Source organism: Primulina tabacum, chromosome 15 (genome assembly GCF_025594145.1).
Source record: "Primulina tabacum isolate GXHZ01 chromosome 15, ASM2559414v2, whole genome shotgun sequence".
NCBI classification, from domain to species: Eukaryota; Viridiplantae; Streptophyta; class Magnoliopsida; order Lamiales; family Gesneriaceae; genus Primulina; species Primulina tabacum.
Window position 1 is genome coordinate 4,919,512 of NC_134564.1, and position 13,941 is coordinate 4,933,452.

The window sequence follows — 13,941 nt, forward strand, 5'->3', positions numbered from 1 at the left end:
TGCAGATCTTTTCTAACACATGAAACCGTTAAATCCAACTCAATTTTCGAGTGGATTAATTGTGATTTACCTTTGTTATCAACTATTGTAAATCGTGACACTTGATGTTTTTTCTCGAAAAGACATTCATAATATCCACATTAAATTATACATCTATATGCATGCTACTAAATCCGAACGAAATGCACTAATTAGTTTTAGTCGTTTTTTGGTGCTTGTTCAATAATTATGCAATGCATCAAATTTAAATTATTTTCAACCCCAAAGATTAATTATATATCTTATTTTAAAAAAAATTCTTATATCCAATTAACATGGAAAATAAAATATGTATACTTTACATGTGAGTGTGTGTCTATATGTACGCATCAGTATGTATGTATCCATCATGTAACCTTGTCAAAACTCGAAACCGAAGAGTTCTCGTCTTCCAATCTTTGATATATAGACAACCAAAAGGGAATATCTATTCTCAATCTCCATTTCTCTATTGGCGATTCTTGATTAATTTTTGTTTGCCACTGATGGACTTTTCTTCGTCTTTCAAGAATTCATTCAAATCCCATAAGCATGGAAGAAGAATTTCTGCAGGCAGTGTAACAGAAGACGATGCGAAATACGAGAATCAGCCCATTTTGTCGGATCATCGCCGCGAATCATCCGACTCCGCCTCCCACAACCACATGCCGGGATCTTCAGAAGTCATCGTTAAAATCGATGGTGGCAGTGATCGACCAGCCGCCACCACAACCCTCGGTGACAAGAACATTTGGAGGGAATCGAGCCTGGAATTCTGGGGTGAAGGTGGAGACGGCGCCATGCAAAAAGGCGGATTCTCTTTTGGTGAGGAGCCTTCAGTGAAGCTGATTGGCCAGTTTTTGAATAAACAGAAGGCTGCGGGAGGCGAAACTTCCCTGGACATGGATTTGGAAATGGATGAGCTTCGCCATGGCAATCAAAGTAATAATAAAACAGGCCCTCTTAATTGCAGTTCTTTTAAGGATCAGAATAACAGGTTTGATGAATATCGTAGCTATCCAACTTCAAAGGAGCTTAGAGTTTCTTTCCAGGATCATCAAGACTCTGGAGGTATTAATGTGGTTGATATAGGCCCTGATGAGCAAAGGAATTCTAGAAAAAACAATGGATCCTCTTCTGATGAGGATGAGAATCTAAATCACAGAAGGGTTAACAGGAGACGATCCATGAATGTGGCGAATAATTTTGAAAATGGTGGGGGTGATGAGGGTCAGGTATTGAGGTGCACCTCAGTTCAGAGGAGAGTTACTAATCTAGGCAGGTTGAAGACTAGGTCTAGGTTGATGGACCCGCCTGAGATACCCGATAGAAGGTCCGGTATCCTCAAATCAGGCCAAATCCGATCTGGGATTCTAGGAAGGGCATCCGGAATGATCACAATGCCGAGGGATGATGAAGAGGAAGACCCATTGTTCGATGAAGATCTTCCTGATGAGTACAAGAAGGCTAAATTTGATGCATTGACAATAGCACAATGGATCAGTCTTATTCTTATTGTCACGGCTTTGGTATGTACTCTTGTGATTTCAGAGTGGAAGAGAAAGAAATTAAGGGGATTGAGTTTATGGAAATGGGAGATGCTGATACTTGTTTTGATATGTGGGAGACTGGTGTCTGGTTGGGGGATTAGGGTAGCGGTTTTCTTTGTTGAGAGGAATTTTTTCATGCGTAAAAGGGTTTTATATTTCGTTTATGGGGTGCGTAAGGCTGTTCAGAACTGCATCTGGTTGGGGTTGGTTCTCATTTCTTGGCATTACATGCTCGATCAGAAGGTTGAGGGGAACAATGAGTTTCTTCTGTATGTAAACAAGTTGATGATATGTATGCTGGTGGGGACTTCGCTGTGGCTGGCGAAGACACTTATGGTAAAAGTTCTCGCTTCTTCGTTTCACGTAAGCACGTTCTTTGATCGTATCCAAGAAACGCTGTTCAATCAGTATGTGATCGAGACATTATCCGGCCCTCCGTTGATAGAGATGCAGTGCCGCCAGGAGGAAGAAGAGAGAACTATGGCTGAGGTTTTGAGGCTTCAAAATGCAGGGGCGACTCTTCCACCCGAGCTTAGAACACCATCTTTTCTACCTTTAAAGAGTGAAAAGTTCACAAGCAACTTACAGGGAGGGATGCCCCCGAAATCGATAAAGGGGGCGAGCTTCAAGATTTCTGGACAGACACCCAAAAACCAAGAAGATAAAGGTCTGTCAATTGACAAGCTTCATAAATTGAATAACAAGAATGTTTCTGCTTGGAATATGAAAAGATTAATGAATACTGTGAAGCATGGGGTTCTCTCGACTCTGGATGAACAAGTACTCGATAGCTCACAAGGTGATGAAGCTGCCACACAGATTAAGAGCGAATATGAGGCTAAAGTTGCAGCCCGGAAAATTTTTCGAAATGTGGCCAAGCCTGGTGCCAAGTGAGTCTAATTACACACCTGTTCTCTTTGTTTAGATGGTTAATTCTACATTGTTGTTTAGGAACAATTTCCCATCTTCCTAGATAGTTATCTATGTGACAACAATCAAAACGTGAAATATTGCTGTCATTAGGTTTAAAAGGATTGGGTTACAACAATACTAATAGCTATGACTTCTCATATGATGGCAGCCACTTGGTCTTTCATAGCAAGATTAGAAAAGGACTCTTGGATTACTTGAATCTAGCGTAACACAATTTTTCCAGCTTGCTATTCAAGGTTAAAGTACTTTATATTCTGCCAGGTTCATCTACCCGATAGATCTGATGCGTTTCTTGCGGGAAGAAGAGGCTTTGAAGACCTTGAATGTGATTGAAGGATCAACCGAAATTGAAAAAATCACCAAAGCATCCCTGAAAAGTTGGGTGGTAGGAATAACACATGACCAAAATTTAGATCTACAACAAAAAAAATAAAAAATTATTCATATTGGTGGTTCCAGAATATTTCTTGATGAAAACTAAATAAATTCAAGCCAAGTTCATGATGATCATGTCTGATTGTGCAGGTCAATGCCTTCCGAGAAAGAAAAGCTCTAGCCTTGACATTAAACGACACAAAAACAGCAGTTAACAAGCTACATCAGATAGTGAATGTTATAGCCGGCATCATCATCTTCGTGATCTGCCTCGTGATTCTTGAAATTGCAACAAGCAAGTTTCTGCTGTTCATCAGTTCCCAGATCGTGGTTGTGGCATTTATATTCGGAAACACTTGCAAGACAGTCTTTGAGGCTGTCATATTCGTATTTGTTATGCATCCTTTCGATGTAGGTGATCGATGTGAGATTGATGGAGTTCAGGTAACACAACAGAGAAAACAGCTTAGATAAGTTTTTTCTTCCACGTTCTCACTGGAAAATTTGTCTCATTTTCGAATATTTCAGATGATTGTGGAAGAAATGAACATATTGACTACGGTTTTCTTGAGATTCGACAATCAAAAGATATTATATCCGAATGTAACTCTCGCAACAAAGCCGATAAGCAATTATTATCGTAGTCCAGATATGGGCGACTCGGTCGATTTTGCTGTCCATATTGCTACACCAGTAGAGAAGATTGCTGTGATAAAGCAAAGAATAACAAGGTAGATATCGTTTCATCCTTTATTATTGGCTCATGAATTTCAGGAACTCCCTAGACATGGTTGCACATTTCGCATTCTTTGTTATGCAATTGTTTACTGTTGAATCTTAAATAAATAGTATTACAGTGTATATATTCCAAACTCTGTCGTATGATTTCCAACATTTACCTCACTTTTGCTAACGCAGTTACATTGAGAACAAGAGTGAGCACTGGTACCCCTCACCAACAGTAGTATTGATGAATCTTGAAGACCTGCATAGATTGAAACTCTCGGTATGGATGAGACACCGGATGAACCATCAGGATATGGGAGAAAGGTGGAATAGACGAGCTCTTTTCGTGGAAGAGATGGTAAAAATTTTCAAAGAGCTCGACATACAGTACCGTTTGTATCCAGTCGACATCAATATTCGAGCAATGCCTCCTCTTAACTCCGGCAGGATCACTTCAACATGGCCCCCACCTCCAGTCAACTGAAATACTTTTCAATTGCTGCAATAATAGCAAATAGGAAAATTTTGTAAAATTTTCAAATTGTAGAATAAACATATGCTCATCTCCTGAATGAGAATGATGGTTGCTTACTTTTGCGACAGAGATTGAATACAGATTATCTTTTTTGCTTCTCTGTTATTCTCTTACAACATTTACACTGCATATTATCTAGAAAGTGCTGAGTATTTGCTTTCAGAACTTTGAGAAGGATCAAGGAATTATGCTGGAATCCTCGTGACATAACCAGTCCTTGAATACTTTTCCTTTGGCGATGAAACACCCAGTGTTCTTCCTATCAATCCTCAACGGGCATTTCATTCTAATCATCATTTCCTTTACCAATCCTTTCACAGGCGATTCTCCTCTTGTAGAACTATGCTTTCCGGACCCACAAACCACAGATATTTCACTTGGGGTCCCATAGTTTCCAGCGTCAAACTTCAGTTTTAGCTCATCAAACCAATGTAGCAGAATCAAATACGCGGCACTCAAATGCATTCCGTGCAAATCGAGCTTCAACTCAGAAGAGCTCCACTCCATAGCCTGATCAAGAACTGATGATTTCACTAATTCAAGAATCAAATCAGCCTCATCTTTATTCAAATTATCAACCAACTCTTTGATCGACAGAGGTACATTTTTTAAATCTCTAAGCAAGAAGAGAACGTTTGGACATGAATTTAAAGCAGAATTATAAGTTCTAATCGATGAAACAATGCTCGAACTTCTCATTTTCTTCAACCATGAATTCATATCAGAAAGCTTATTTTGAGCTCCAAATGATGAAAGCACCATATTACAGCAAACTGTATCCACGTTGAAACCGTCGTTCTCCATTTGAACCACGCATCGCTTCATATCCTCAAGACATCCCATTTGTCCATAGCCATATACAAGAGATCTCAACTCAAAACCAGACGGCTTTAAGCCCATTTCTTTCATTTCTTGAATCAAGTTCTCAGCTCTATCTGGAAATCCCATTTCACAAAACCCCCCTATCATTGACTCGTAACCTCTCTGCTTGATATATACAGAAGATGATTGAAACACGAGCTGACTTAATTCTTCACATAAATCAAGACACCCTTTAATGGACTTGTGCTTAGCATGAAAAGCTACTAAATTACAATAAAACATACACAGATCCCTCTCCTTAAACCTCAGTTTTAAAACTGTTTCAGAGAATAAATTTTCTGCTTCATCGAACCTTTCTTGCTTGTATAGACAAGCAATCAAATCCGCCACCAGCTTAGCATTCCAGATGAACCATGTTTCTTGTCTAATCATCAGGTACAGCTACATTTGCATTAACACAATAAATGTTTGTACTAAAAAATTACCAAGATTTAGATAGAGAGTCACGAATACTACTTACAGGAAAAGCAAGCTTGCGGAGGCGGGGGTGGGAGGTGGACGGTGAGAGGAGATGGGAGAGGGTGTTGAGTGCCACGTGCTTGGAAGAAGAGGCAACGAATTTGCGTAGTAAGCCAGTGGATGCTGTAGGATCTTCGGCGATGACGAGGGCCGTGAGTAAGTGCTCACCTTGTTTCGTAAGCTTGCATGCTACCGGCTGTAATAGGCACCTCCGGCGGCAGAAATGAGTGGGAACTGGTGTCGCAGATAGCGGATACCCGCCACCGCCGATTATCATCCGTTTAGTCAACAATCTTTTTTTTACCCTTTCTATGGTTATCATTCTTCCCCAGTCCACCTATGACTAATTTATGAATTGTAAATTATCACTTTTTCGGGTTAATTTGAAATTTGCGGATCAAACTTCCTTTTTTATTAATTATTTGGCGATATTCTTTTAGTTAAATGGGATTATTTTAAAAAATAAAATTAGTGTGACATTTGATTTTAGCTGCGCAAAGACAAAAACTTGTGTTGAACGATCTCACGGGTCGTATTTTGTGAGACGGATCTTTTATTTGGATCATTCATAAAAAATATTATTTTTTATGCAAAGAGTATTACTTTTTATTGTAAATATCAGTAGGTTTGACCCATTTCACAGATAAAGATTCGTGAGACCGTCTAACAAGAGACTGAAAAGCTAATTTACGTAACCATTGTCTTCATTGTCATATGAGTAAATCTTATTTGAAGGAGAAAATAAAAAGGTAAAGGAGAATCAAGAACAACTAACTACATGATAAACAAATTTTATTAATCGCCAAATTTTCTAGTAGAACAACAAATGCAGAATCACATAGCATACGCCATATAATATTTACACATTCTTCTCGACATAAATAAATGGAATCATCATTTACAAATTCCAATGGCATTATGTCATCAAACCAATGACACTAACTTCACGAGCCGATGAAATACATGACAAAAACAAAAGTATAATGTAAACCTACAAGTCGCATACGTATAGTAGTACTTAGGCCAATGTGCATGGCTGATTCCGTCGTCTTGACAAAACTGGAAGAATCTTAATCATTGTACTTAAAAGGAATCCAACAAACTGCACATTATAACATAATAGCAAATGATTAGCATTTAAATTTCAAAATTTATTGCAAGTTTGAGGCCAAGAATTACTTACCCAAGCAAGACCAACGCAAAGAATGCTGAAACCAGGGAAATTAAATGGAGCCGATTCGGACAAGAATAATGCTGGATATAGAAGAATAAGGTTAAAATGTGAGTTTGAGATGGGTGTTTACAACCTTCTACCTACGCGAGTAGAGAATAAGAAAATAAATATTTTTTCTAGGATCACCTGAAAGAGGACTGAAAATCAACGGAGACGCGACATTGGCTAATGCTGATATGCCCAAAATGCATCCTTGAGCGATGCCCTGCTCATAGGGTCCAACTTGTTTCGAAATAATGCATCTTATCTGTGTGTTTGGGAAAAAAATATTTTCATCAGCATTAAGCTACCATAATAATGAAAACAGTGAAATCGATATGTATTATGAGCAACTCACGCTAGGACTTGCAAGGCTAAGGAGTAAGCCCAACAAAGCAGAAGCGTAAGGTACCCATGGTGCCCAAGCTATGCTGTCGAGTAGCATCTGCACAAAACCAGAAACCAAAACGTCATTTCTCCGTTATTAAATTAGCCACACTTGACAAAGTTACCACAAATTTATTGCTGTAAACAAATAGAGGGCTTAGTGAGTTGGAAGGTATGGTTACATTGACGAATCCAGCAAAAAGTCCAATACAAAGCAATGCCTCCTCTCCAAGGAGTGAACCCAAAATGGGCATCAAGACCATCTGCACAAGTTTCAATAATTATTGAGCAAAAAACTTCAGTGCATCAAACAAGAAATTTGATGAGGAAACACGGACAATTACGGCATAATATATTAACAATTGGCAATTTGATATTACATTTGATATGGTTGCTGTAATGTAGGTAATGAGCCATATATCAGCGAATTGGTCTTTGTTGAAGTGGAAACGTGCCTTCAAGAAATACTGCAGTAAAAAATGGTAACAACAATGTAAACACTAAACAAAAGAGATTTTACACCATATAACCACAAATTATCAGCACAACTACCAACGGTCTTTATGTCGGATTAATGTAGAGAAAGAGAGTACCATCAAGAAAGCTTGAATCCCCGCCTCTGCCAGGCTATTGAAGAAAGCAACAAATGATGCTAGCGAAAATGTAACACTGCAATGAGAATCACAGATTATATTGAGACATGATTACCATTTCAGTACACCAATAACAAAGATCCATAAAAAAACACTATCTTCAGATTCTTTACATTGCAAAAATCTGAAATTTCACGTTACCTGCTACTCAACAAGCGAATTATATGCTTTGGCAAAGATATTTTCTTGATGATCTCTGTGTCTTCCAATGATCCATTACCAGCTTCGGTGTTTTCATTCCCTGGTTTCAAGATTGGTTCCTCTAGAGGCTCGATATCACGAGGCGCGTCCTTGAGAAAAATTCTCATGTACACTAGTGCAGCTACAGATGAAACTGCTGCTACCTGAATGGTGATACAATCGGAAGTTTAGATCAATCAATTCACCTTGAGTTTGCCCAAATGGCGTGGCACATTACTTAGTTCAGTAAAAGTTAACTCAATATGCGAAATAATGAGAGAAGAAAGACCTGATAAATTTGAGCAGTCGGAAGTAATCGAGCGGCTAATGTACCAAAAACTGTTGCAGCAGATATTACACCGGAAAACAGTCCAAAAGCCGAAACACGCTTCCCCTCTGATACGTTGTCCGCCTGAAATATTATGTAATTTTCTTGAGATACAAACACAATTGGGTAAAAATCGCTCGCAACTCGATTAATACTTTCGCTCTTGCAATGGAAAAAAAAAAAAACAAAGAAATATCCTTAACAATTACCACATAACCGAGAGAAAGGCAAATAACGCCGCCGTCGCAAACCATGGATGTTATAGTCTTCAAAGCATAGTATACATAGAAGAACTCAGTAGTCCTCTTGAACGCCAATATCGCTGCACATAAATCAAAATTTTGAGAAAAAAATCCGCAAAAATTGAAAACAACTACAACAATCGAAAATTAACTTCAAGAGCTGAATTAGTGCCAAAAAAATGGAAAAAAAAAAAGATTACGTACTGAAAGGAATAGTGGAGAGGATCATGGGGATCGTGAGCAAAATTTTCCGACCATAAGCATCGGATAAATTCCCCATCAGCGGCGTCATAATCACAGAACCTAATCCTGCAATCTGCATTTTACAAAAAAAACACCAAACCATTAGTTTCACCACCACATTCAACATTATTATTTGTTTCATGATCATCCAAAAATCAAAGCAATACTTCGAATCGAACAAGTTTCTCTCATTTTCTTCATCGGGAAATAGTTTAAATTCACCGGAGTATGCTTCCACTTTTTCGTGAAATTTTTTGTTCTTCGGCACCGCGCCAAACCCCATGGATTACATCAAGTTGGGCCAAGTTCTCTCTATAATGGGCTTTGTTTGGGCTAGGCTTTAGTTACAGATATAGGGCCTCAAATTGTTAATAAAATAAAATTACTGAATTTTATTTTTATTTTTATATTTATTTTATTTTTTTGTTTATTTGACTGTGTCTACTGTTGAAGGATTCAATGATACTAAACTTGTAAGCATGTAAATAAATTAATAATTGAGCAGTTATTTAATCACAATCAAGTAGAATTTCCTAATCATTCAATTATCTTTGTCATTTTAACAATATATGAAGACCCAGTCAAAAATAGCTGGCTAATATATATAAAGTTCTACGATATGTCCTAAGTTTTATTTCAAAAAAATAAATAAATATTTTTATTGTCCGCGCAACCACATAACCCATTTTCGAAACCCATAATCTTGCTACGGAATCAATTTCGGGATAAAAAATCTTCTGCAACATTCATCGTATCATTCTGTATAGTATTTTTAATTAATGAGTTGTAATTCTTTTAACTTTTCATAATCAATACATACGATAACTTTCTATTGGTGGTAGTACTCCTATTGTTATACAAAAGTGTTATAAAAGATTTTTTCTCGTAAATTACTCATGTGAAGAGTTATAATTTGATAATATAATGTACTTGATTAAAAAATTTGATGTTCTTCACCTATTTTATCACTACATAGGTCTTGTGAGATGATCTCACAGATCTTTATTCGTGAGACGGGTCAATCAAACTCATATTTACAATAAAAAGTAATATTTTAGACATAAAACTAAATTTTTTTTATAAATGAATATAACATATGTCACATAAGAGTTTTTATGCCATCAAAATATAGTGTGTTCACGCGCATAAGGGCGGGGCGAATATTGGTGCCGGCAATCGACTTATCAGAACTTTCAAACATTGCAAGCACAAATCCAATAATGTGCAGGACTGTGTGTGTGTTTGCGCGCGCGCACACGAAAATATATGAACAATAGTACTCATGCATACGCCATACACACACGAACGCACGAACAAACATACCGCCTGTTGGAAGCCTGTAAGATAAATGGCGAGTGAGCATTCATCTTGTCCGGGGCAAACCGCCTCAAGGGTGACGTCCGCGATAGTTGGGTTCACCAGTAACGACGCGAAATACGATAGAAATAATGTCACGAAAAGGTGGATCAAATTCTTCCAGTTATCCATTCTTCGATGTATTCAAATATTATAGAGAATACAGTAACCCTTGGTATATTCAAAAGAATGGAAAATGGCCGGAGAGAATGAAAGAAACACCTTTCTGCTTAATATAAATATTATAAGTGGTAAAAAAAACAGTGCAATGAAGAAAACAAGAATATTGAAGAGCTTGGATGAAGCAGAGGGTTATATATACAGCCAGCTGCCGAAAGAATCGGCGTGGGGTTCTTGCAACGCAACATAGTTGAAAAATATTATTTTTAAATAAACAAAAACCAAGTCATATTATTATTACTTGGTAATAGCAGTAGGTTGACTTGAGTTTGGTCCTAACAAATTAACATGAGATTTTTGAAGTATTCTTCCTACGTAGTGGTGGTTGGTGAGTTGAAATTTTTGCCATTTGTTGGCCTTCTGCGAATCTGCGTTCGTGTTTCAGTACTGTTTGTTTGGTGTTTTATTTAAAAAATGCGGTGCTTAATTACATTAAATTATTCAACTAGTTGTTCATCTCATATATGAAAAGAGAGGTAGGGAAACTGAGAGTTAGGACTCTGAGAATTTTGTGCTCGAGCTAAGGTATTGAGGATTAAGCCAGCTCGAGATTGATCGGAGTTCATTAGCAATTTTTTTTAATTGGAGTGCTAATATTGGGTGCAATAATTGTCCATGCTTGGTAGAGCGATCGAACCGTGGTGCTTGAGCTGCTATGCAGTTTAAAAGATTTGAGTTACATCATTACCACCAGCTATAACTTTTGGTAAAGCGGCAAGCGCTCGGTCCTACAATTGGTATCAGAGCCAAGGTCACGTGTTCTATTCTCATTGATTGCAAGGAGTGCAATTATTGGGAGGAAGATTGTTGGGTGCAATAATTGTCCCTGCTTGGTAGAGCGGTCGAACCGTGGTGTTTGAGCTGCTATGTAGTTTAAAAGATTTGAGTTGCGCCATTACCACCAACTATAGCTTTTGGTATAGCGACAAACGCTCGGTCATACAGCTAACATGATATCGGATATTATTAATATATTCGATATTGATCATTGCTAACATGTTTGACGACGTCTAATTAGTATTCCAGTAGGGAAAAAAAAGTAGAATTACAAATGAAGCAAATTTATCATAGTAAGCTAGAACTTGACTAATTAGATGATCATGTTCTATTGAGCTCGTGTCGATCAGGTTCAAATCCTCGTGTGTACATTAGAACCTGTTCGATTTATTTTACTTGGGCAAATTAATCTAAGCCATGTAAAGAATGTGGATGTAGGAGTTAGGAGTAGTTGAATTTCCAAAAGAAATTTTGATTTATATTAAGAAACTAATTAAAATATTTGTTCTCTTTCCTTTGTCTTTTCAAATTTATGTTATATTATCTTAACAAAATTTTTACTCTATCTCATCGTGCTTTATTTTAAAATGTTGTGATAGTATAACAAAAATGCACAAAAACTTTTATGAGACGGTCTTTTTAATTGATTTTGTGATACGCATATCATATTTATGTCACTCAAGAAAAATATTACTTTTTATTTCAAAAGTATTACTTATTATTGTAAATATGAGCATGATTGACCGTCGTGACAAGAAACCTACTAAAAAAATATATGCATGAAGTGTTACTCAATTTTCATCGCTTTTTTCAATAAAAAATAAAATAATTATCGTATTTATTTCAAAGATCTAAAATAAGGTAATCCACACCATAACAATTTAAATTAAATTGGAGATAAATCACTAAACCAAAACATAAATTTACCTTAACTCCTTAAGCCCAAAAATTATTTAAAATCCCTAAAACAATAAAATTACAAAAATATACTTATTTGTTGATTTTAATTGATTGATTTCTTAGAGCTAGAAATGATATCAAAGTCTAGATAAAATTATTTCAAACAAACAGAATTATTTATTAATGTATAATTAAATGTTTGAGGATGAGATTTTTCTCAAATAATATAGATCCGAACACAGGATCGAGATTAATTATTTGAAAAAACTATTCTAATACTTTGAAATATTTGAAAAAAGTAAATATAACCAAAGTTAGATATCGGGGTATTTTTAAAATAATATAAATTAAAAATATATTTATTAAAATATTACAAAATGGGTGGGTTTATGAAAATAATACAATCTGTGAAAACTGTTCACGGATTCAACATTTTTAAAAATAAAAATAAAAAATAAATTATTTTCATAAAAAATAATACAATCCGTGAAAACTTTTCACGGATTTTGAATCCGTGACGCACTGCGTGACATTTTTTTAAATGTTGAATCCGTGAAAAGTATTCACGCATTGTATTATTTTCATGAACCCACCCATTTTGTAATATTTTAAAAATTATATTTTTAATTTATATTAATTTAAAAAAAAACCCTAGATATCGGGAGCAAGATGGAACTTATCAGAATCTGAAGAAAAACATACAAAAGGGCTCAGCCAACTAAAAAAAATTTGTAAAAAACTTCCAAAAATGGTTATCCCTCAAGATAAAAATGATTTGGTATTATACACAGATGTCAGTGATCGTTGGTGGGTAGCAGTTTTAACAAAACTCACAACAGAAGGAAAACAACACAGCGCGGATTTCTTAATAAGAGATGGTTAGTAGTGATATCGTATGTCATCATAAAAATGCAGAGACATTTGAGAGAACATCATGAAATGTTTCAAAACGAGTTCAACAAATTTGTCCTAAATGCAGAAGTTGTGGATAAGCTACAACAAGTCGATAAGAAAATTGTCTTTGATCGAATTACAGGATATTCTACAGTCGGTAATACAAAGGCCTATCATTAAAGGCATTTAGAACTCACTGGTTTCCCAAATGGAGAGTTTTCAATTACAAGACTCTATAATCGGAGAAAGGGATTAAAATAGTACCCCTATCACAAGTGTTAAGTCGGGATCATCTCTAGATGAGTTGGCCAAAAAAATTTGAAAATCCATATCATTATCTCGAGTCTTCACGTCAACCTTTCATCTCGGGCAGGGACGGATCCAGAAATTAAAGTTGGGGTGGTCTTGAACTTAATATAACAAGTTAATTTATATATATAAGATATTAATATGAAAACAGTTAGCAAAATGGCCTTATTATTTTTTTAAAAAAAAACCTATTGTTCTTAGCGTATTCGAAATAGGAGGGTTAATTTTCAAAAAAGAAGTTTAATCAATATCATTTTTCAAAATTTATATATTATTTAAATTAATATGTAACACGTGTAATATAAGACAAGTTTCACTTAGATTCAAAATTTACATTTTAAAACTATTTTTAATAGATTTTAAATGTACTTTCAAAATTAAATTTTATTAAATAAAAAAATTGATAAAATAAATTTATCACTTTTATGAGTTATTTGCACCAAACCCTCTTTTGAAATATAAAAAATCTACATTTATTCACTTGTGAAAGTTAAATATGTATTTTAGATATTAACTTTTATGAGTTATTTGCACCGTGATATCTTTTAAAAAAATTAGATTGTGCTTAAATCTCTATATATATTTACCAAAAAAATTAGAATTAGCTCGAATCTCTATAACTTCTTCTAAAAAAAATTTGGGCTGGGCTACAGCCTAGGGCGGGCCAAACATAGGTTCGTCCTGACCTCGGGGATTGAAGAGAGAGATCAACCTTATACCTCATATAAATAAGGGTAAGTCTAAGGTTGGTATTAATGAATATGCAGTTTCTCCATTTCATGTATAACAGAACTGAAAGAA

The 13,941-nt window shown here is 35.8% G+C and overlaps 3 protein-coding genes across 9 annotated transcripts; 1 reads left to right on the forward strand and 2 right to left on the reverse strand.

Annotated features, from left to right (window-relative positions):
* The first annotated feature begins 441 nt into the window (after positions 1 to 441).
* On the forward strand, positions 442 to 4,086 carry LOC142526352 (mechanosensitive ion channel protein 6-like). 2 transcript variants are annotated; one of them, XM_075630683.1, is made up of 5 exons: positions 442 to 2,458; positions 2,763 to 2,886; positions 3,027 to 3,320; positions 3,405 to 3,607; positions 3,795 to 4,086. In XM_075630683.1, the coding sequence occupies exons 1-5, from the start codon at positions 525 to 527 to the stop codon at positions 4,084 to 4,086; spliced, it is 2,847 nt and encodes a 948-aa protein (XP_075486798.1). In that variant the 5' UTR covers positions 442 to 524. The 2 variants fall into 2 exon arrangements, with proteins under 2 accessions (XP_075486798.1, XP_075486799.1); XM_075630684.1 differs by having other exon boundaries at positions 2,763 to 2,883.
* LOC142526353 (pentatricopeptide repeat-containing protein At2g17033) lies at positions 3,227 to 5,821 on the reverse strand. 5 transcript variants are annotated; one of them, XM_075630688.1, is made up of 5 exons: positions 5,480 to 5,821; positions 4,195 to 5,400; positions 3,994 to 4,101; positions 3,776 to 3,861; positions 3,227 to 3,582 (listed from the first exon to the last, which is right to left on the reverse strand). In XM_075630688.1, the coding sequence occupies exons 1-2, from the start codon at positions 5,798 to 5,800 to the stop codon at positions 4,315 to 4,317; spliced, it is 1,407 nt and encodes a 468-aa protein (XP_075486803.1). In that variant the 5' UTR covers positions 5,801 to 5,821; the 3' UTR covers positions 3,227 to 3,582; positions 3,776 to 3,861; positions 3,994 to 4,101; positions 4,195 to 4,314. The 5 variants fall into 5 exon arrangements, with proteins under 5 accessions (XP_075486803.1, XP_075486801.1, XP_075486802.1 ...); XM_075630686.1 differs by having other exon boundaries at positions 3,776 to 4,101; XM_075630687.1 differs by lacking the exon at positions 3,227 to 3,582 and having other exon boundaries at positions 3,613 to 3,861.
* Positions 5,822 to 6,259: 438 nt separating this feature from the next.
* LOC142526354 (uncharacterized) lies at positions 6,260 to 10,368 on the reverse strand. Of its 2 annotated transcripts, none has more exons than XM_075630690.1 (12): positions 10,048 to 10,368; positions 8,686 to 8,797; positions 8,449 to 8,561; positions 8,201 to 8,323; positions 7,873 to 8,075; positions 7,672 to 7,747; positions 7,459 to 7,545; positions 7,261 to 7,341; positions 7,050 to 7,136; positions 6,839 to 6,959; positions 6,662 to 6,732; positions 6,260 to 6,580 (listed from the first exon to the last, which is right to left on the reverse strand). In XM_075630690.1, the coding sequence occupies exons 1-12, from the start codon at positions 10,210 to 10,212 to the stop codon at positions 6,497 to 6,499; spliced, it is 1,323 nt and encodes a 440-aa protein (XP_075486805.1). In that variant the 5' UTR covers positions 10,213 to 10,368; the 3' UTR covers positions 6,260 to 6,496. The 2 variants fall into 2 exon arrangements, with proteins under 2 accessions (XP_075486805.1, XP_075486806.1); XM_075630691.1 differs by lacking the exon at positions 10,048 to 10,368 and adding an exon at positions 8,892 to 9,039.
* Between the last annotated feature and the right edge of the window lie 3,573 nt (positions 10,369 to 13,941).